Here is a 20,699-nt window from a genome sequence, read left to right as displayed (position 1 = left end):
AATACCTTTATATGTTCTCTATGTGTAACGCTTTTATTTCTGCAAAAAATTCCTGAAAGTTACATAATTTAATCAAAAGCTATATGTGTTTTTAAAACTTTTATTTGAGGCGTAACTTACATTACGAAAAGTATGTAAGTGTGCAGCATCTTGATAAGCATTCCCAGAGTGAGCACATCCAACTGTCTGTCGGTCGAGAAACACAGCTTGGCCAGCATCCACTGAAATCCCTTAGTCAGGCCTACCATCAGTCACTACCTCTGTCTCCACAACAGTTAGAAAAAAAAACTCTGAAAAAGAATTCATAATGTGTGATTAGCTTGCTTTTAGTTTTACCTGTCTTAGATCTTTATGTAAATAGACTCAAACAGTGGTGTATTGGATGCATTATTGTAAATATTATAACCACTCAGCAGTGGCAAGAATCTGTGTTTATGATGTACTAGTGCTGATGAGTCCACAGTGAAGAGTTCCATTTAGGGAAGGGCTTGGAGAAGAGAGGACTCAGGACTCAGAGTTGAATGATGGGGAATGCTCAAGCGCCCTTAAGTCAGTCCTCATGAGGAACAGAGGGTGGTCAAGCAGTGCTTCCTAAGGAGAGCTGCTTTTGCTTGTTTCTTAAATGAAGGTACGATTTGCACACAGCAAAATGCACTCCTTTTGGTAGATTTCTTTGAACACACTCATGTAACCACCACCACAATCAAGATATGGAGTATGTCCCTTTTTCCAAAGCTTGCCTTGTGCTCTGTTACAGTTGTTACAGTGGAGTTGTTGTTCCTCCACTGACAGTCCCTGGTGACCCCTGATCTGTTCTGTTGTCTCTTTAGTTTTGCCTTTGAGGGAGAGTTTTGAAAAGAACTTAACAGCAGTAGTTCAGAGATGGTTGGATAGCATCACCGACTCAATAGACATGAGTTTGAACGAACTCTGGGAGATGGTGAAGGACAGGGAAGCCTGGCGCGCTGCAGTCCTTGGGGTCGCAAAGAGTTGGACATGACTGAGCAGCTAAACCACTACCACCACCACCACAAAGAGCAGTGATTGGAAACAGCCTGGATGTAAAGTGAGCGAGCATAAGCAAGTACTGGACCCTTTGACACAGCATTCTACAGGGAGAGCCGAGTTTCAGTTCAGTGAGGGAGGAAACACTTAACTTCATTCAAACAGGCTTCCAGGGAGCACAGTGGAGGGGTCTGGAGTAAAGGGTAGCTGGAGGAGGCCCCCAGCTATGTGACCTCTCTTCTATGTTTTCTGTCTAACGTCCTTGTTGAACATTCCCCTTACTGAAAATTCCTTTTATTTTTTTGGTGACAATATCTCTTACATTTTTCGTTACCTCTTTTGAATACTTTTTTCCACTGACCTTTGCTTGATCTTCAGGTATTTCCTGAGATTTCTATCCTGGCTTCATTTCTTATTCTGTATGAGTTAGCCCATTCACTCTTAGGTTGCATTTTCTAAGCCATGCTTCCTAATCTTTATCTCTAATGCAAACTCTCTTCCTCACAAGAATAATTTTTAAAAAACTTTGCACTTAAAAAATGAGCAAAAAAACTTCTCAATGGAAGGTATCAAAATATGCCCCCCAAACCTGTGAAGAACCCCCTACTAAAATTAAAAAGACTGACAGTACCAAGTATTGACCATTGACAATACGAGGGATTGTTGAACAGCTAGAGCTCTTTTATTTATCTGCTTTTGAGAGTGTCATTGGTATAACAACCTCAGAAAAGTTAGTTTCTATTAAAGATTTAGCTATGTATCTGTATATATTATGATCTAGCAATCTTACTCCTGGGTATAAACTCAAGAGAAATTAGTTTTTATGTGTACCTTGCTATGTTATGTGCATGAATTCTTTCAGCAACTTTATTTGTAGCAGCTAAAAATGGAAACAACCCAAATGTTCACAAACAGTAAATCGTGTAACACAACATTATAAGTTAACTATATACTTCAACAAAATAAAACAAACAAAAACCCCTAGTAAATTGGGTAAGTAAATTGTGGTAGAGTATCATAGCAAAATACTGCACATCAGTGAAAAAGAACTGTGATTCCCAAATCATGGGAATGAATCTTGCAGGCAACGTTCGAGTGAAAGAAGTCAGACCCAAAAAAGTACGTACAGCCTGCAGATGTGATAGATTGCAAAAGTTAGAGTACTATTTAGATGGATGAAGCGTGGATATTGACTGGGTGGAGGCTCACGGGAGCTCTTGGCATTCTTTAAGTGTTTTATATTTTGGTTTGGATGGAGGTTCTACAGGTTAATACCTGGACACACTTAAAATTTGTGCACTTTTCTGTGTAAGTTATAGCTCAGTTTCTAAAAAAGCGGTAAGGGGAATTCCCTGGCCATCCAGTGGTTAGGACTTGGCGCTTTACTGCTGAGGACTCGAGTTCAAAATCCCTGGTTAGGGAACTAAGATCCCACAAGCCTTGAGGCATGGCCAAAAAAAAAAAAAACAAAACAAAAAGCAGAAAATGGTGATAGGTTTTCAAATCCTACATAAAACCATCCTTTTTCTCTGATCAGTTTTTTTTTTTGGCCAGTCATCTCCATTATTTTTGGCCCTCTGTACTTTTTATTTCCATTACCTCTCAGAGTATTCATTCTTATAAGCAATTATAGATGCTGGTAATATTAAAATATATTAATATCTCACCACTGTTGTAGTTGTGACCGCTTCTTAGTTACCAGTAAATTATATGTTCCTGTTAGTGCTTTCTCTTTCATTACATACTTTGATCTGTCATTAGAGCTGGTCTCTTTCTAGTTCACATTTCACCTAGAGTCTGGCATATTTATGGCATCTTTATTCTACCCCACCCCCCTCCATTCTTTATAATTGTTCATCAAGTTCTTCTCAAAGTGTAGGCCACAAACTTTATTTCTGGTCCACAAGAGCGTAAACTTCTATCAGAATGTGAATCAAATATATCACAAAGTACAGTTTTTTTAAAGGCTTCCTTGAGAAGAAAGCACATTGCTTTATAGTCTGGTGTACAGTCCTTGTCACTTTGGAGACCAGCCCTTCCAGTAAACTGGTTTATGCCACATAAGTTCATAATTGTGTCAGTATATTGATGGGGAAAGGAGGAGGATGAGTAGCAGGGTCATAGCGCCAGTGAGTGTGGAAGAACTTTGTCTTTTTTTTTTTTGACCTTCTGGCATCTGAAGTCCTGCCTTATATTTATGGAATTCTTTATGATTTTGGTGGAAGGTAGAATCTGCTTCTCACTATAGCCAGGTGCGTGCTCAGTCTCTCAGTCATGTCCAACTCTGTGACCTCATGGATTCTAGCCTGCCAGGCTCCTCTGTCCATGGAATTTCCCAGGCAAGAAAGAATACTGGAGTGGGTTGCCATTTCTGACTCCAGGGGATCTTGCTGACCCAGGGATCAAACCCACGTCTCCTGCCAGGCAGATTCTTTACCACTGCACCACCTGGGAAACCCTGTAGCCAGGTAGATTTGACCAAACAAATGCCACTAGTAGGAGAGCAGCTCAGGAGCCAGTGAGACAGAGAAGGGGGACCTGGTAGCTTCTGTTCTGTCAGTAGTCACAGTAGCAACTGCAGACGTGTCTCCCAAGACACTTTTGCTGTGATTTTGGATGTCTTTGCTGGTTGTGTAGCCTCTAAGTTTCTTCTAAGATTGTTATCTACTGGGGGTCTTTCCATAAGTATATTTTCTGCTTAAGTCAGCCACAATAGGTTTTCATCACTTTCAACGTAGAACCCTGAATGGAAAAGTTAAAAAATAGTTACAAAAACAATTGTAATACTAGTTTATATAAAGCTGATCTCAAGCAAAAAATTTTTTTAATTTACACACACATACAAAGATTTAAGATGTTGTAGACTAGACTGACTTTGTGAGATGTGTTGTAGACAGTAAAGATTCTAAATAATAATAATTTCACTTTAGTATTTGCATTTTCAAATTTCAGCGTGCTTTATGGACCATGTGCTGCTATGTATGCCTGAAGTACTTGAAAGGCAAATTTGGAGAGACTTTGCCATCTAAATGCTTGGCTGGATTAAATGCCTAATTAGGATGATTTTTCAACAGGTTGGAAGCATGCAATCGGTGAGTGCTCAAAATTCATTTTTAAAATCCAGACGTTGATAATTTTTTTCTGGGAAAAATGAATCTATGTATGGCCAACATATGTGCTGTTTAATTTGCTTGCTGTATAAATCATGGAAGTGAATCTTTATCCAGCATCCTATGGGATGGGTTACATCGAAAATTTACCCAATATTCATGTGACTGTTAAAAGCAATGAATTTGTTACTAGTGAGGAAAAGGCTTAAATACATATATATATATATAAACCACTGAATAAAATGTTTGACTAATGCTTGACAACTCAGTGTTGTAGAACTGTTAATATTGAAATATTGAATGCTTTTATAATGTGGTTTATCACACAACTGTTTACAATATAAGTCATGTCTGCTAAAATACACCTACAAATACAAAGAAAAAATTAGTGTAATATGGTTATTCTATGCCAAAGATGCTCTAATCTTAACATTTAAAAAATATATTCTACTGATATATAATTTTTTTTCAGACCCAGTGTAAAGTTATTAGAACAATAGTTGTACCAAGCATATTTTGTGGAATACATATCATTTTCAAATGTGGTGTTATTGGTGACATGGAATTAAGCTGTTTTCTTAAAAGATATAGGCAAGTTACATAATTTGAGTATACTTTTAATTGCATTGCTTTTATGTTTTGGTTTTATTTTGTGTCTCTTTATGTTGAGAAGGTTGAACTTGTATTCCCCCAAGCTCCCAAAGTTAAATCTGTTTTCTATGGAGATAAAAAGCAAAGAACCAAATAAAATTACCCTTTTTTATAGTTGCATAATTTTGAGATTATCATCTTGAGGATAAGCAATGGGAAAATGGTTTGTAAAGTTAATACTTTGGTCTTTTTCAGTTACATCTTCTCACATTTCACATTTCACTTAGGGCCGCTATACCACCTTTGTTGTTTGCCCCTTACCACTATTTGGCTACCTGGGGCAGATGAACATTTCAGTACTGACAGCAAGAGAATTTCTTTTCCATTCGGAAAGTCAGGAAGCTTTTGTTGCTAATGAGTCCCCCAGCGTGAAGCTTTACAGTTTGTGATTCCTTTTCATTTGCAGTTTTAGTAAGAAGTGTAGTTTAGTGGAAAGATCATATAGGTCTTGGACACACACACACCTCGGTCTGAAATGTATTTCTGCCAGTTACTTTCTTCATCTGCAGAGTACAGATGGGAAGAACTGCTGCTGCACAGTGAGCCTGTGGGTTAAATGGCAGGGTATGCACAATGCCTGCCAGTGGCTTGTATGGAGCGTAGGTATAGTCAGTGATGGTGAACTTCCTACCATTTTGCTCTGTCATCCTCCTGCCCCCGCCCGAAGTCGGGCAATGTGACCAGGGCTGATTGAGGCCAAAGTGCAGAATTTTGTTTCAGGAACAGATAACATGCTTTACTTAGTTTAATTTGCTTATTTAGCTTTATTCATTTTGAACTCTAAAACAGGTGCCTTTCATCAAAGAATGGACCAGGTAAGAGAGCATTCATTTGCTCCCAATATTGTAATAAAAACTGGCAGCTCTTTTTACTAATGGCAGATGGAAATACCATTTTTTTTTTATGTAACATATGATCATCACCTTTAACCAGTTAACTGAGTCTATATAAAAATAAATTTTCTTCTAACATGAAGCAGTATGACCCTTTGGAGTTATTTTCTATCTTTGTTTCCTGGATCTCTCAGCCTGCTACCTAGGAGTAGTCTGAAAAGTAAAAAAAAAAAAAAAAAGCCCACTTTTTAGTTCCATTTTTCAGTGATAAAATATGTATTTCTCACTGGTTTGATATACAAATGAACTCAGTACTGTGTTTGAATGTATTCAAGAACAAAAACTGCTTTCATCCTTTACATATTTTTATCTGCCTAAAAAAAAGTGCAAGTGAGATCAGGATTTTATTTTTGGTGATGATAACCTATTTGTATTTTATCACACAAATCAGCGCCATCATAATAGCTATCATTCATTGGCTTAGTATACCCAGTTCTTTTAGGCATATTATCTGTGTTCACTAGGACAATGATTTGTTTTTTAAACAGATGAGGAACCTGAAGTTCAAGAGTGTTTAACTGAGTTGTCTAAAGTTACCTGACTAATAAGTGGCCGAGCTATAAAATGAATCCAATTCTGATTCCAAAATCCTTTTTTTAGTGTACTTTACTACCTCTTATAATAGGGGAAGATGACAGTATTTATTAAATAATACATACTTAAATCTTTTCTCTCATTTAATGCTCATAGGCATGAGGTCCCCATTTTATAGATGAGGAAAGGGAAATATAGAGGGATCAATGACTTGCCAGCTTTATACAGACAATAAGTGGTAGTGCCTACTTTTATTTTTTTAATTTATTTTAATCTTGGCTTTTAAAGCCAGTCCTACATGTTGCTGAGGCCTCTGTTTTCTCTTCATTGCCTTCCGTTTGGCCTCAACATTTGTTTGACTTTAAAACTATATACAGCTGACCCTTGAACAATGTGTACTTAAACTGCTCACATCCATTGATATGCAGCTGTTTCTCAGCAGTCAGTACTACAGTACTCCAGGATCCATGGTTGGTTGAATCCGGGGATGTGAAACTGTGGATATGGGGGCAACTGTAAAGTTCCTTGTGGATTTTGTTGGGGAAGTGGGGCAGTGCTTGGTGCCCCCAACCTCAGTGTTGTTCAGGGGTCTGCTGTACTCACATTTGTCCAAACTTTCTCCTCAGTGTATTATTACTATATTTTTGCCCTTAAGTAAAAATGTTTTTAAACTAGAGAAAGCAAGCCATGAATCTAATGTGATTCTGGTTAATCTCAGTATTTTACGTTGAAAAGTTATAGCAAATATCTAATTTGAATTAGTAATGTATTTCCAGTAATACTTAAGAATTGTACTCTTGTTTTCCTCTTGTGCTTTGGAGGAAGCCTGTGAATGTGGCTAGGAGTTTAGATAAGGAGGAAGAGAACTGAGGCAAGGGTTATCTTCAGTTGGGGAGTTCAAAATTGTTACTGAATTTCATCTTCATATCTTTACTTCTTTCTCCCCAACACACACTCTGGTTCCCTTGGAATTAAGAATTTATACCTTGTTGGGTCCTAGACTCCCTAAAAATTTGATTAATAGTATGGCCCTTCTTCCCAGAAAAATGTTGTGTATGCACACAATTTTGCATATAATTTCAGGGATGTGGGAACCTCAGAATAAGAACCTTGGGTTAGTATTACATAGTTTTTCTAGAGAAAAAAAAATGTATTTAGAATTGGGTTTATACTTTCTCTTGCTAAGTGGTGACTCTCAAATAGAAATACAGATTAAACTAGTCTAAAGGAACGAATTAACATATAAAGCTTGAGAGCAGTCGTCACAATGAGACAGATGACAGCTTCGGATTCCAGCCTCACACTTCAGCGCTGTGACAATAGCATGGCACGCTGAAAAAGAACAGATAGCTTCCTGTTGTCATCCTCCTGCCTTGCTGTCAGCACTTTCAAACTCTGTTGCTCCATGTTGTGGACTGTCATTACCAGACTCAGATACGCAAACACCCCCTCTCCCGATTCATTCTTCCATTATTTATCAGGAGTTCTTATGAATAAAGCAAAACAGTTTTTTAATTTAATAATTACATTCATTTAATTATTCCTTAATGGAATTGAATTCTTGTTTCTTAATGAAATGGAATTGTCTAGTAATGACAGTTTTCTCCCTGACCTCTCTCTAACATCTGAAAATATTAATGACAGTTTATCTTTAGAGGAAGCCTTTCCTTCTCCAAACAAGTATCCTGACAAGCCAGTTCAGCAACCAGTTAGGACAGGAGATGCGCTTGGGCCGTGCAGCCTCCCATTGCGCACAGATGGTGACTTTCCATACCATCTGTTCATTATTTCTTCACAGCCATTTACGACTTCGCCCCCTCCATGAGGACTGAATAGAAAAAAATAGTCAGACCTAGTTTTAGAGTTCCTGGAAGTTAGCTGCTCCTTCCTCTAACTTTTTCTTCAATCCAGTAAAGTTTACGGCTCCTCCTGTTTCTGAATATCCCAGTCACTAGCTCATTTAGACCCTTGCTTCATATTTTTTGGTGCTAAATGCTATGCAGTTCACAAGTAAGAGAAGGACCACATTATGTTAGTCCACTATGTATACTTAAAAAATAATCATGTAAAGCAATCTGTTCTTTTACTTTCCTTAACTTTGTACAAAAATCCTAAATAGTCTACTTATTCCTTACAAGTAAAAACTGAGTCATTGGCCACCTTCTTTTGTGGAAGGTACCTGCTAAGTCTTTCCTTCTGGTATTAAGCAGATGGGAAGATAGTAGTTGAAACGTAGTCCTGAAACATGCATACCAAGGAAAGCTAAAAGCTGGCAGAAATCTTAGTTCCTGACCTTGGCAAGTCCTTTCTGAACTTTTCTTTGTGAGCTTTTTTGTCCTCTCCATCTGCAGTTAAGATCTTTGCTTACTGGAGGGACGAAAGATTTCACATCAGGCTGTGTAACTGTCACATTATGATGCATAAATAGTGTCTACTTGTACATCATAGGAGAGTTTTCACTTGTGGCTAAATAGAAGACACCAGAAATGGTTGACTGGTATAGTTACTATTGCCCTATGGATTTTTTTTTCTTTAAAGATCCATGTCTGTTAACGTGTATAAGGTAAAGAGTTTGAATACTGTCCATTTTAGAATTACTTGTCCTTATTTTTTCTTGGCCTCTTAGGTTGAGTTTGTAAGTCTGTGATTCTTCCCTTTTTCCTCTGGTCAGGTGATTTTCCTGCTCTTAGTTCTCATGTGTTATTAATACTATTCATGTGATGATCCTCTGTATGATCATTGGTGTGGATAATTTCCTTTCCTCAACTCCACGTAATTCTCTTCTAAGCTTCACATAGCTTCCTCTCTTGTATCCTTTGTTTAATGTTCTTATTTCAGTATTGATGTCTTTCCACTGACCAATTTTCCAATCTGTATCATCCTTTTCTATTTCTTAAAAAATGTTTGTGTCTCTAAAGCAGGAGTTAATATAATTTTTGTTGGTTGACGTGTTAGGCTATTAGTACTTTCTGGAACTCTCCCAGGTAAAATCATCAGTGAAACGTTGAACATTGTTTTTAATGCATTAAAAAAAAAACTATTGAGGTATAGTTTAATCCGCAGTGTTGTGTGAGCTTCACATGTACAGCAGGGTGATTCAGTTAAACATATATAGGAAAATATCTGTTCTTTTTCAGATTCTTTTTCATTATAGGTTATTGCAGGATGTTGAATATAGTTCCCTGAGCTGCACACAGGGTCCTTGTTATTTTTCTGAAACTTTGAACATATTGATGGTGACAGTTACATGGGCTGGGGCAGATGCCAGAGGTATATACACCCCATGATCCTCACATTGACTCATACTGTTAACCTTCAATTGGATTTGATTGCTAAAATATATAAGAGATCAGACTGCTTCTCTGTTCATTTTACAAGTTATGCATGCTTTTAGAATGGTCTAGAGGTCTGGTTAGGATTATGTGTGGAAGCCATGGCTCTTTACACAAACACTGCTTGGTCAAACTGTAATTCCATTCTTCATATTAGAATGGGCATGGAGTGACTTTAAAAAGGGGTCAGTGTCCATGGCTCAGAATACATTATTTATGTTAGAATAGAATTGAATATTTAAGTTGAATGAATTAAGTAAATAGTCACATCATTCTCCCTCTTGTCTTTTAAAATTGCTTTTAATAGCATACTACCTCTCTTTACCTCTTCTGTCCAGGCTTTCAGGTATAGCACTGAAAACAGATGGATAGTTTTTCTCTTTAAGGAAAGAGCATATACTTGGGGCGAAGTTTCAAGGTACATGTCGTAATGATTTAACATTTAACATGCATTTTTTGTTTGCTTTTTGCTTTGGAGGTTTATGTTTGTTTTTGCTTTAAGAATAGCATAATGTCCTCTGTATTATGATTTCATCTGAAAAGTTCTGCTCATTAGGGTTATCAGTAGCCTATTTAGTACCTTTGTATAAATTAGGAAAAGGTACCTTTCCCCCTAGACAGGGCCTCATGGGAAAATGTAGTACAACTGGATTTTGGCCCCCACTCACCCTTGGGCAGGCCTTCTTGTATAAGCAAACAAAATGAAGCATCGTGCATGGTACAAATTCAGATTCTGAACTTTGTACTGATTTGCATTTGTTTTGAAAGCCTATTGTAACAAAAGCAGCTTGTAGTTTTGAGAGACTTATACATATATAAAATTCTAAAAATAAAGCAGAGGAGATAAAATAGCTTCCTTTGCAGAATAGTATGGAAGCCTAATGAAGATAGATGAGAGTTTTATTCCAAATATAATATTATTTTACAATTACTTGTAGTTCTTTTTTTGGGGTGGGGGCACGCCAGCTTGTGGGATCAGATCCCTGACCAGGGGTTGAACCTCTAAGCAACTCCCACTAATTGTTCTTTACATTTTTATATGATACCTTACATTAAGCTTTACTGCATTAATAACAGCCTGCTGTATATATTATTACATTTTTAATTGAAAAATGTTAGCTCATTTCCTGTAACATAGAGCATTCTGATTCCATAATGTGTCAGCTTGTCATGCAGTTAATTGTCCGATGCTTTTGTATGAACAGTTCTGTAAGTCTTGTCATTGAACTTTTGGTCTTTCCTACTTCCTCAGGTTCTTTGGTCTGGGAAGCCATATGGGTCATCTCGGAGTATTGTAAGGAAAATTGGTACCAATTTATCTCTGATCCAGTGTCCAAGAGTTCAGTTTCAGGTACTGTATTTTATATACTTCAGATTTTATATTAATATGTTCATTGGTAATGTAAATAGGCAAGGCAGCTTTAAAAGTACTTTTTGAACCTCTCCTCCCATTGATGCCACTATCAATAAAATAAGAGGATAAAAACCACAGTAAAGTCTTTCTAATTTTAGTTCCTCTGTGAAGTGATTATTTAAGCTCTTTAAGACATTTATCCTTAAGAATACATATTTGAAGACTTAGAAGCATATAGTAAGCCAAGCAGTTAATTCCCAGGTGACCTTGAAAATTGTCTTCTAGCACCAAATCAGGAGCCACTCACCTCTTTGCTTGGATATAAAGGTCGTATTTTTTTGATCTGGGCTTTTGTTCCTTACTGTTGTTTTAGTGTTAGACATGTATCACATAGCTTTGTTCTTGTTTTTCAGTAATTCTGTACAACAGTAATAAGACAAAACCTTTCAGTTCAACATTTAAGTGTAATATAAAGTTCAGCAGATACTTATGCCAATTTTAAATAATAGATTAGCATGTGAAATGTGGAAGATATATATTTAATTCATAATTCAAAAGCGCTCTTGTGCGCTTACTAGATAGGATGTCTTACTTAAAAAGTACTTCTCTTTGTAGAGACAGTTAACAGTCTGTTCCTCAGTAAGTTGTAGAAATTAGCATTTGTTCAAATTGACTAACAAGGTTGGTCACTGTTATGCCCACTAGCAGATTGACTGGCAAAACCCTCGTGTGTGAATCTAGACATTGACGAATTGAACTTTCCAGAAGTAATTTTTATCAAATGATACAAAATGATAAATTTTATCAAATTAAAAAAATTAAAATGGAGAAACCTATGGTAGTAATTCTGTCAAGCACAATATCTGAGAATTCAGTTCAGTTAGACACCAATTGCTGATTGCTTTATTTGCCAATTTCCTTCAAATAACTATTGTGTTAACCAAGACTTACTTTCTTCTGATTGCACTGTTCCATTTAAATTCTATTTATCAATCTGCTTAACCTAGTTGCAGGAGAACTTGCTTCAGCATTTGTGTTCACCTAGCTAGATGGGAATGAAAGCAATGAAGATAATCTAGCGTTTTCTGGTGGCAGCCCAAATCTGCCTTGACAGTCAGTGGACTGAGGTATTAGGGCCAAGTTCATTTTCTTGGAAGGAGCCTCTTTCTCAATGTTATTACTTAGGAGGGTCTGAGCAGAAAAAGAATTTTAGGTTTAGTACAGGAGCTACATTTGAAAAGAGATTAACATAAGGAGAGAGGAATAAGGTATGAGAAATACTGGTGACCTACTTGAGAGAGTAGTAGAAAACAAGACATTTGTTTAAAGTGAGATTTTTTACTTCTAGGCAGCTTTGTAGCATGCTGCTTTCAGATTCAAAATCAATCTTAAAGTGTTTTATCTGCTAGTTAGATAATTTGTCTGGTATTTTTCCTCTGTATCCTCTGGTATTTTTGTTTTGTTTTTACTAAGTCTATCAGAAATTTTAAAAATGGAGAATCTTTGAAAAATATAAGGGATGCAGTTTAGAGTAATAAAATTGACAATCATTTTTGCTATATTTCTGGCTCATTGGGGGTTTGATATGGAATATGTTTGGACTGTCTAGGACTCCAACATGACTATAGGAAGTCTGAAACTGGGAAGTCACTATTAAACCCAAGGAGAGTAGACCCCATTATGGGGCCCTATTTGGGAGACAGAAATTGAAATAGATTAAACATGAGAGTGAAGCATTCAGGGATCAATTCAGAAGGAGTAGTTAAAGCCAGTTCTTTGTTGTCCTGGGTGATTTCAGCGTCTTTGGAAACACAGTTTCGTATTTTCTTTACTTCCTCTGCTCTTGTTGGCTTTCACTTTTGTTCCTTCCCTTGTACCCACACTCACAGGTAGCACCTCAACCGTGTCACCCTCACAACAGTTCTCACCTCTGAGCTCTTAGGCCTCAGTATGTTCCTTCTAGATCACACCATCTCTTCACTGTTGTCAGCTAACCCATTATTTGGACAAGTAAGACTCGCACATAAACCAGGGGCAAGACAGGAATGTTCCTTTGTGATGTGAGGGTTAGGATATCTAACTCTGAGTATCATAACTGGTACATAATTAGTGCACAATAAAAGTGTGCCAGTGGTGGGATTTTATCGTTATTGCCACCTTACAGCAGAATAGCAAATTAAACTTATTTGGCTCACTAAGTGAACTCTCTGATTTTACAAATTTGATTTCTGTATATTTATAGGGTCACAGATCAGAACATAGATCAACATGTTTATTTACACCTGAATCCAGTTAATGGTCACAGGGAATATTGTGCTGGGAATAAAAATGAGATAATGTAAAAAAGCATGTAAAAGCACTCATTATATTTTGGCTGTATTGTTTGTTGGAATGGAGTTCAGAGGTTTTGATTTACAGTGGTTCTCAATACTAGGTGCATATGTAAATTACCAGGAGCTTTAAAAAATGAAACATACTTAACAGGGCTTATAAAGAATATAGATGTCATTCAAAGCTTACTAAATCTGAATTCATATATTTGACTTTCTTTCATACATTTGTTTTAAAACCTGTTCAGGAGCTTTTGCACCGGGGTTGAGGACTTCATTTACAGGTTGTGTTTTCACATTTTGCTGAAGAAAGTTTAAAGTAGTAACATGCCTATCTGTTGGCAAATATGAAAGTAGTCACTAAAGCACCTTTAGGGTCATTTTTATAAATTTAAAATTTTATGAGTTTAACACATGGAATTTAAGTGTGGCTTATTGGGGGTAATAAATAAATACTACATTTTAAAAACCTAAGGCAACAAAAAAGTGATCTTGTATGCTATGAGATAAAGGGATGGGTGGGGACTTGGTCCTGTGCTATAGGAGTTTGAATCCCTGCTCTGCAACTGCTCTGGGTAATTTTACCTGGACTACCTCTTTTTTTCCTGTGGAAACCCTGCCCCAGGCTAGTTTCTGGGATGGCTAAGAGTGATTGTTGGAATTGGTGGAGAAGGGAATGTTCTGTAACTAAACAAGTAATGATAAGATTCTCACTACAATTCTCACACTGTCACTAAGTCTGGAAGGAAAACAACCACCTGCCACATGGCGTTTAGCAAATAAACGTGAGATCCATGTATTATGTTAGGTATTGTTGGTCAGTGATGAGCCAGTCATGATCTTCACCCTTACCGGGATATAGTTAAGAGGAGAGATATTAAACAAGGAAATAAGCTAATAAATGTACAATTACCATTTATACTGAGTGCCCTGAAGGAAAAATTAGTGTAGCATGGGAAGACTAACAGGTGGTCCAGGAGGAATAACTAAAGGTTAGCAAGAGCCAGCCCTGCAGATAGCTGAGGAAAGGAATGAAGGTGGGAGCGGTACTGCCTGAGAACAGTAAGTGCAGAGGTCCTGAGGCAAGACTGAAGTTACTGTGTGAGGGACCGAGACCAGGCCCCTCTGTCAGGAACAGGTGAGGTGGGAGACACAGTGTATATCATGGTCTTTGATGTCTGAGCCTTCTGAGGATAAGTACCTGGATTCATACTAAGAATCCTTGTTAATCTCTTAACATTTTCCCCAGTTTGTTGTTGCTGGTGGTGTTCAGTCACTAAGTCATGTTCGACTCTTTGTGACCCCATGAACTGCAGTATGCCAGGCTTCCCTGTCCTTCACTATCTCCTGGAGTTTGCTCAAACTCATACCCATTGAGTAGGTGACACCATCCAACCATCTCACCTCTGTCACCCACTTCTCCTCCTGCCTTCAATCTTTCCCAGCATCAGGGTCTTTTCCAGTGGGTCAGCTCTTCCCAGCAGGTGGCCAAAGTATTGGAGTTTCAGCTTCAGCAACAATCCTTCCAGTGAATATTCAGGGTTGATTTCCTTCAGGATGGACAGATTTGATCTCCTTGCTGTCCAAGGGACTCTCAAGAGTCTTCTCCAGCACCACAGTTTGAAAGCATTAATTCTTTGGTACTCAGTCTACTTTATGGTACCACTCTCACTTCCATACATGACTACTGGAAAAACCATAACTTTGATTATATGGACCTTTGTCAGCAAAGTAATGTCTGTGCTTTTTAATACACTGTCTAGGTTTGTCATAGCTTTTCTTCCAAGGAGCAAGCATCTTTTAATCTTGTGGCTGCAGTGACCGTCTGCAGTAATTTTGGAGCCCAAGAAAATGAAATCTGTCACTATTTCTACTTTTATCCCCCCATCTATTTGCCATGAAGTGATGGGACCAGATGGCATGAATTTTGTTTTTTGAATGTTGACTTTTAAGCCAGCTTTTTCACTCTCCTCTTTCACCGTCATCAAGAGGCTCTTTAGTTCCTTTTGCTCTCTGCCGTTACAGTGGTGAAAGTGAAAGTCACTCAGTCGTGTCTGACTCTTTGCGACCCCGTGGACTGTCCATGGAATTCTCTAGGCCAGAATACTAGAATGGGTAGCCTTTCCCTTCTCCAGAGGATCTTCCCAACCCAGGGATTGAACCCAGGTCTCCCTCATTGCAGGCGGATTCTTTACCAGCTGAGCCACAAGGGAAGCCCCGTTAATGTGGTACCATCTGCATATCTGAGGTTGTTGATACTTCCCCCAGGAATCATGATTCCAGCTTGGTCTTCATCCAGCCCTGCATTTTGTATGATATACTCTGCATTTAAGTTAAATAAGCAGTGTGACAATATGCAGTCTTGGCATCTTCCTTTCCCAATTTGGAACCAGTCTGTTACGTCTGGTTCTAACTGTTGCTTCTTGACCTGTATACAGGTTTCTCAGGAGGCAGGAAAGGTGGTGTGGTATTCCCATCTCTTTAAGAATTTTCCACAGTTTGTTGTGATCCACATAGTCAAAGGCTATAGTGTAGTCAATGAAGCAGAAGTAGATGTTTTTCTGGAATTCTCTTGCTTTTTCAATGATCCAATGGATGTTGGCAATTTGATCTCTGGTTACTGTGCTTTTTCTAAATCAAGCTTATACATCTGGAAGTTCTAGGTTCACATACTGTTGAAGTCTGACCTGGAGGATTTTGAGCATTACTTTACTAGCGTGTGAAATGAGCACAATTGTGCGGTAGTTTGAACATTCTTTGACGTTGCCTTTCTTTGGGATTGGAATAAAAACTGACCTTTTCCAGTCCTGTGGTCACTGTTGAGTCTTCCAAATTTAGATTTACCAGATCTAGTCCCTTGAATCTATTCATCACTTCCACTGGATAATCATAAGGGATTTAGTTTAGGTCATGCCTGAATGGCCAGTGGTTTTCTCTACTTTGTTCAATTTGAGCTTGAATTTTGCAATAAGGAGCTGATGATCTGACCCACAGTCAGCTCCAGGTCTTGTGTTTGCTGACTGTATAGTGCTTCTCCATGTTCGGCTACAAGGAATATAATCAGTCTGATTTCAGTATTGACTATCTGGTGATGTCCATGTATAGAGTCATCTCCAGTGTTGTTGAAAGAGGATGTTCGTTATGACCATTGGATTCTCTTGGCAAAACTCTGTTAGCCTATGCCCTGCTTCATTTTGTATCTAAGGCCAAACTTTCCTGTTACTCCAGGTATCTCTTGATTTCCTACTTTTGCATTTCAATCTCCTGTGATGAAAAGGACATCTTTTTTTGGTGTTTGTTCTAGGAACCTTTGTAGATCTTCATAGAATCATTCAGCTTCAACTTCTTCATCTTTATTGGTTGGGGCATAGACTTGGATTATTGTGATGTTGAATAGTTTGCCATGGGAAATGAACCAAGATCATTCTGTCATTTTCAGATTGCACCCAAGTACTGCATTTCAAACTCTTTTGTTGACTTTGAGGGCTACTCCATTGCTTCTAAGGGATTCTTGCCCACAGTAGTACATATAATGGTCATCTGTATTAAATTTGCCCATTCCCATCCATTTTATCTTGATTCATGAACGTAACAGTCCAGGTTCCTATGCAATATTATTCTTTACAGCATTGGACTTTACTTTCACCACCAGACACATCCACAACTGGGCATCATTCTGCTTTGGCTCAGCCTCTTCATTCTTTCTGGAGCTATTTCTCTGTTCTTCCTTAGTAGTGTATTTGGACACCTGCCGACCTGGGGGGCTCATCTTTCAGTGTGCTATCTTTTTGCCTTTTCATACTGTTCATGGGGTTCTCAAGGCAAGAATACTGAAGTGGTTTGCCATTCCCTTCTCCAGTGAACAACTTTTTATCAGGCCATGACTAGCAGGGACCTGCCCTTCAGCATTATCCAATACTTTCTGATAATCTGCGGTATGCTAGCATGAAATGTCATACTGTGTGTGATGTCCATTTCTTGATATTAATATTTTTGCTATAAAATGGCCGTTAAGGATAACCGAATCAAGATTACACGTGTTATGTGTATAAATTTGGTAGCCTGGCATAGTAATTTGAAGCCCAGCTCTGTAAATAACATTTATGATATTTCATTCTTTCTCAGTAATTGACTTCTTAGAGACTTGTTTCTCCACTGGGGATACTGTTACTTACCTTCCTGGGTTATTTTGAGAGAGAAACACATTTCTCTCGCTCTCGACTTTCAGGTCTTTTTTCCTTCTCCCTATTTTCCCTCACCTTCCTCCCTCTCCCATTCTAGGTGTGTCATGAATAGAAAGTGTTAATAAATGCTCAGTGTTTTTTTAAGTGACCACATCACTCAGCAGTGTTAGTGCCCACATCTCAGCTCGGGTGTGTGTTGTTCTTCACAGGCATGCCCTGTGACCTGTTGGTGTCACTATATTAAAATGTAGAAATTCTACTTTTACTATTTTAACTATGACAGGAATTGGTAGAAAAAGAGAAATAATTAAATCTATAAATAAAAAAGCTAGATGTTGTTATCAATATTTTACAGTATTGCTTTGAAGAATACATGTTTTGCATTTAGCTATAAACAACTGGTGGTAAAATAGACTGAGTATATTTACTGTTACACCGTTTTTGGCAAGAAACAGAGAATCCTGGTTCCTGGGACCAGTGTGTTTATTTTATGAAAAGTCCCATGAGGACATGCTGAGTTCTTGTAATATTTTAAGCATTTCAATACTTTGTATTTTTCTTTTATGTATTTTATTTAATAAATCAGTTTCTTTAGTATAGTTTTACATTATCAGAATGTTTTAAATCACCTAAAGTTACTTTGGTAAAATTCTTGAAATATAATTGAATCTTGGATAATTTAAATTGTATCAAATGTTGATTTGAATTTCTTAAGATTAGTAAAAAATACAGTGCTACTAAATCTTGCTCTGAATGAAATGCTTTTCATACTTTCTGAAAAGACTTTGGATACTGATAAACACTAATTTTAAATTTTATAATCCCCTTGATTTTGAAAAAGAACATTTTTCTATCCCTTCACTGTTGTTGTTTTGTTTTTCCCCCTACTAACAATAGCTGTGATAGGACAGGACCTTGCTGGAACCGTCAGTAAGTTGACCTTTACTTTTCAAACTTCCCATCAGTCATCCATGCATGTCAGTAGTGGCGTCTACATCACACTTGCTAGAAGTCCGTGTCCTCAGACCCCGTGCCTATGCGGACCTCACTTGCACTAGCACTTTACTGAGTGAATTGCCCTCGTCATTTCACGCTTATGCTACTGAATGCACATTTCAGCAACAGCGGAAGAGGCCTTTTAAAAAAAGATTAGTATTACTGTTTTTTCAGTTTTATTTTTTAGTATGAGTTTGGTTTCCCCATGGACTTTGTTAGGCTTTTTTGGTGGCATAAATCACTGTTATAATCTAGATATGTAACTTAAATATTTAAACTGCTTTATTTTGTGGGGCAGGATGTCAACTAGAAATGATACAGATATTATTAATTCTGGAGTTGGTGCTTGACATTGTCGTTGACATTTTCATTTCATTGAGTACATGTTGTAGACATGATATTATTTCAGTGATTACATTTAATCAATGTTTAGTAAGATTACAAACTAAGTCGATGGAATAATCTTTTTTTAAAAAGTGTGCAAAAAGCATCATTTCATGTTTAATATATGAAGTATTACAGATGTAAAATTGAGAAGTATTGTATGATCTTTACATTATAAAATACTCTGACAAGCTGTCACAAAACTTATATTTTTGAGTATTCTTAGAAAAGTATCATTTTGCTTCCTTTTATGAACAAAACTATCTGAGACGAAAGCAGCAATTTTTTAAACCTTTATGGGGAGGGAAGAAGTCTTCAGGTCAAAACTCGATTTATCATAAATATACCTTTCTTCCTACCAACTAGTAACTGTATTAGAACAAAATTTATTTTCTACACAAAGAATTACGTAACCAAACTGATCTTCATGAACTAACACCTAAAGAAAGGTATTTAAAATTTTTAACCATATTAGTATTATGTGTTTGTATGGTATATTTTACAATTGAGGAAGAAGTATTAATTCAGTGTAGCTTCCAAAAGCTTCTTCTGCAATGATAGTAAGAAGGTTCAAACTAAGAATGGGTTACAGTAGAGACTTTCTGATAAACATGTAAATATTTAAATCTCTCTCTCTGGCTTTTTAAGCTTTTTACTTCAATTAAGTCCGCATATTCTTTTTTATTTAAACCCTATAGGAAGTATCATATTAATCTGATAACTACTTTTAAATTATTATTCGTTGGCCTTTTGGCTTTGAGGCATTATTCCATAACAAAAATTAAATTTAATTCTTTTTCCAGTTTTTTCAAGGTAAATTAAAAAGTCTGCATTTTCTTTATTTAAAGCCTATAGGAAATACTATGTTAATCTGATAACTATTCTAAAATTATTATTCATTGGCCTTCTGCCTTTGAGGCTATTCATATTACAAAACTTTAAGTTCTTTTACCATGTTTTGAAGGTAAATTACATAATGTGCATGCTTTTTCTTTGTTATAGTTATTTCAGAATATTCTGTTCCTTCATCTCTGTGTTTAAGGTTCGGTAGGGAAGTCTACTGCTATTTGTATTTTCAGTTCTTTAGTATAGTTAATACTTTTATTTAAAAATCAAGAGATTTAATGACATTTAAAAATGTATTTTCATTGTTATAACAGCAATATCCATTAAAAAATATTGCCAGATTTAGCACAAAGCAAGGTCGCTTGTTTATTCTTGTTCCTCTACTTTTTACTACATCTCTTCAGAAAAGAATTGATTCTAAAAATTTTCTTAATGTTTGAAGATGAACAGAGGTATTTTTTTTTTTAGTCTCATTTGACCTGTAAAATAAAAATTGAATAAGTTAAATTCTAATTCAGAGATTGCATATATTATTAAACAACAGTATGACATAAATAAAGGTCCCTTTTGTGGAGACCTTCAGTGGAAATGTGAGAAACTGCCTGTGTGTTTGTAATGCTAGAGCTGAAGCTTTTCCTTTAGGTAATTAAATGTTTCATGCTACCATTTTGGTGCCAGATGAAGAATTTTCCATATTTGTAACTTACAGCTGACCAGCCCTACAACAGAATGGAGCTCTAGCCCCTCGGGAGAGGATGCAGTGGTATCTTTTGCTGATGTGGGATGGGTAGCTGAAGAAGAAGGAGAGTGTTCAACAAGACAAAGGTTAGTTTGGGTGGCTAATAAGCCTGAGATGCAGTATTCATTATTTTAAGATGAGTATTTCCTTATTTTTAAACTTAAAACTTTTTTAAAACTTGTTTTAGTTGCAGCACACGGATCTTTTATTTGTGGTATTTGAACACTTATTTGCAGCATGTGGAGTCTATTCATAGTTCCCTCTTGTTGTTGTTCAGTCCCTAACTCGTGTCCAGCTCTTTGTGACAGAGCACACCAGGCTCCTCTGTCCTTCACTGTCTC

General features: G+C 37.0%; 1 protein-coding gene across 5 annotated transcripts in view; it reads left to right on the top strand.

The window, feature by feature from the left end:
* Positions 1 to 20,699, top strand: part of MTFR1 (mitochondrial fission regulator 1) — a 62,438-nt gene that overhangs the window by 11,241 nt on the left and 30,498 nt on the right. For 4 of the 5 annotated variants that reach the window (XM_006069053.4, XM_006069054.4, XM_025265333.3 and 1 more), the window contains exons 2-4: positions 3,958 to 4,097; positions 10,778 to 10,876; positions 20,329 to 20,444. In XM_006069053.4, coding sequence (XP_006069115.2) covers positions 4,035 to 4,097; positions 10,778 to 10,876; positions 20,329 to 20,444 — 278 coding nt within the window. In that variant the 5' untranslated portion in view covers positions 3,958 to 4,034. Of the gene's footprint in view, positions 1 to 3,939; positions 4,098 to 10,777; positions 10,877 to 20,328; positions 20,445 to 20,699 lie in introns of those variants that run through there. The other variant, XM_045162809.1, reaches the window with a different exon arrangement.

Source organism: Bubalus bubalis, chromosome 15 (genome assembly GCF_019923935.1).
Source record: "Bubalus bubalis isolate 160015118507 breed Murrah chromosome 15, NDDB_SH_1, whole genome shotgun sequence".
Lineage (NCBI taxonomy): Eukaryota > Metazoa > Chordata > Mammalia > Artiodactyla > Bovidae > Bubalus > Bubalus bubalis.
This window is presented reverse-complemented; position numbering and strand designations above follow the sequence as displayed.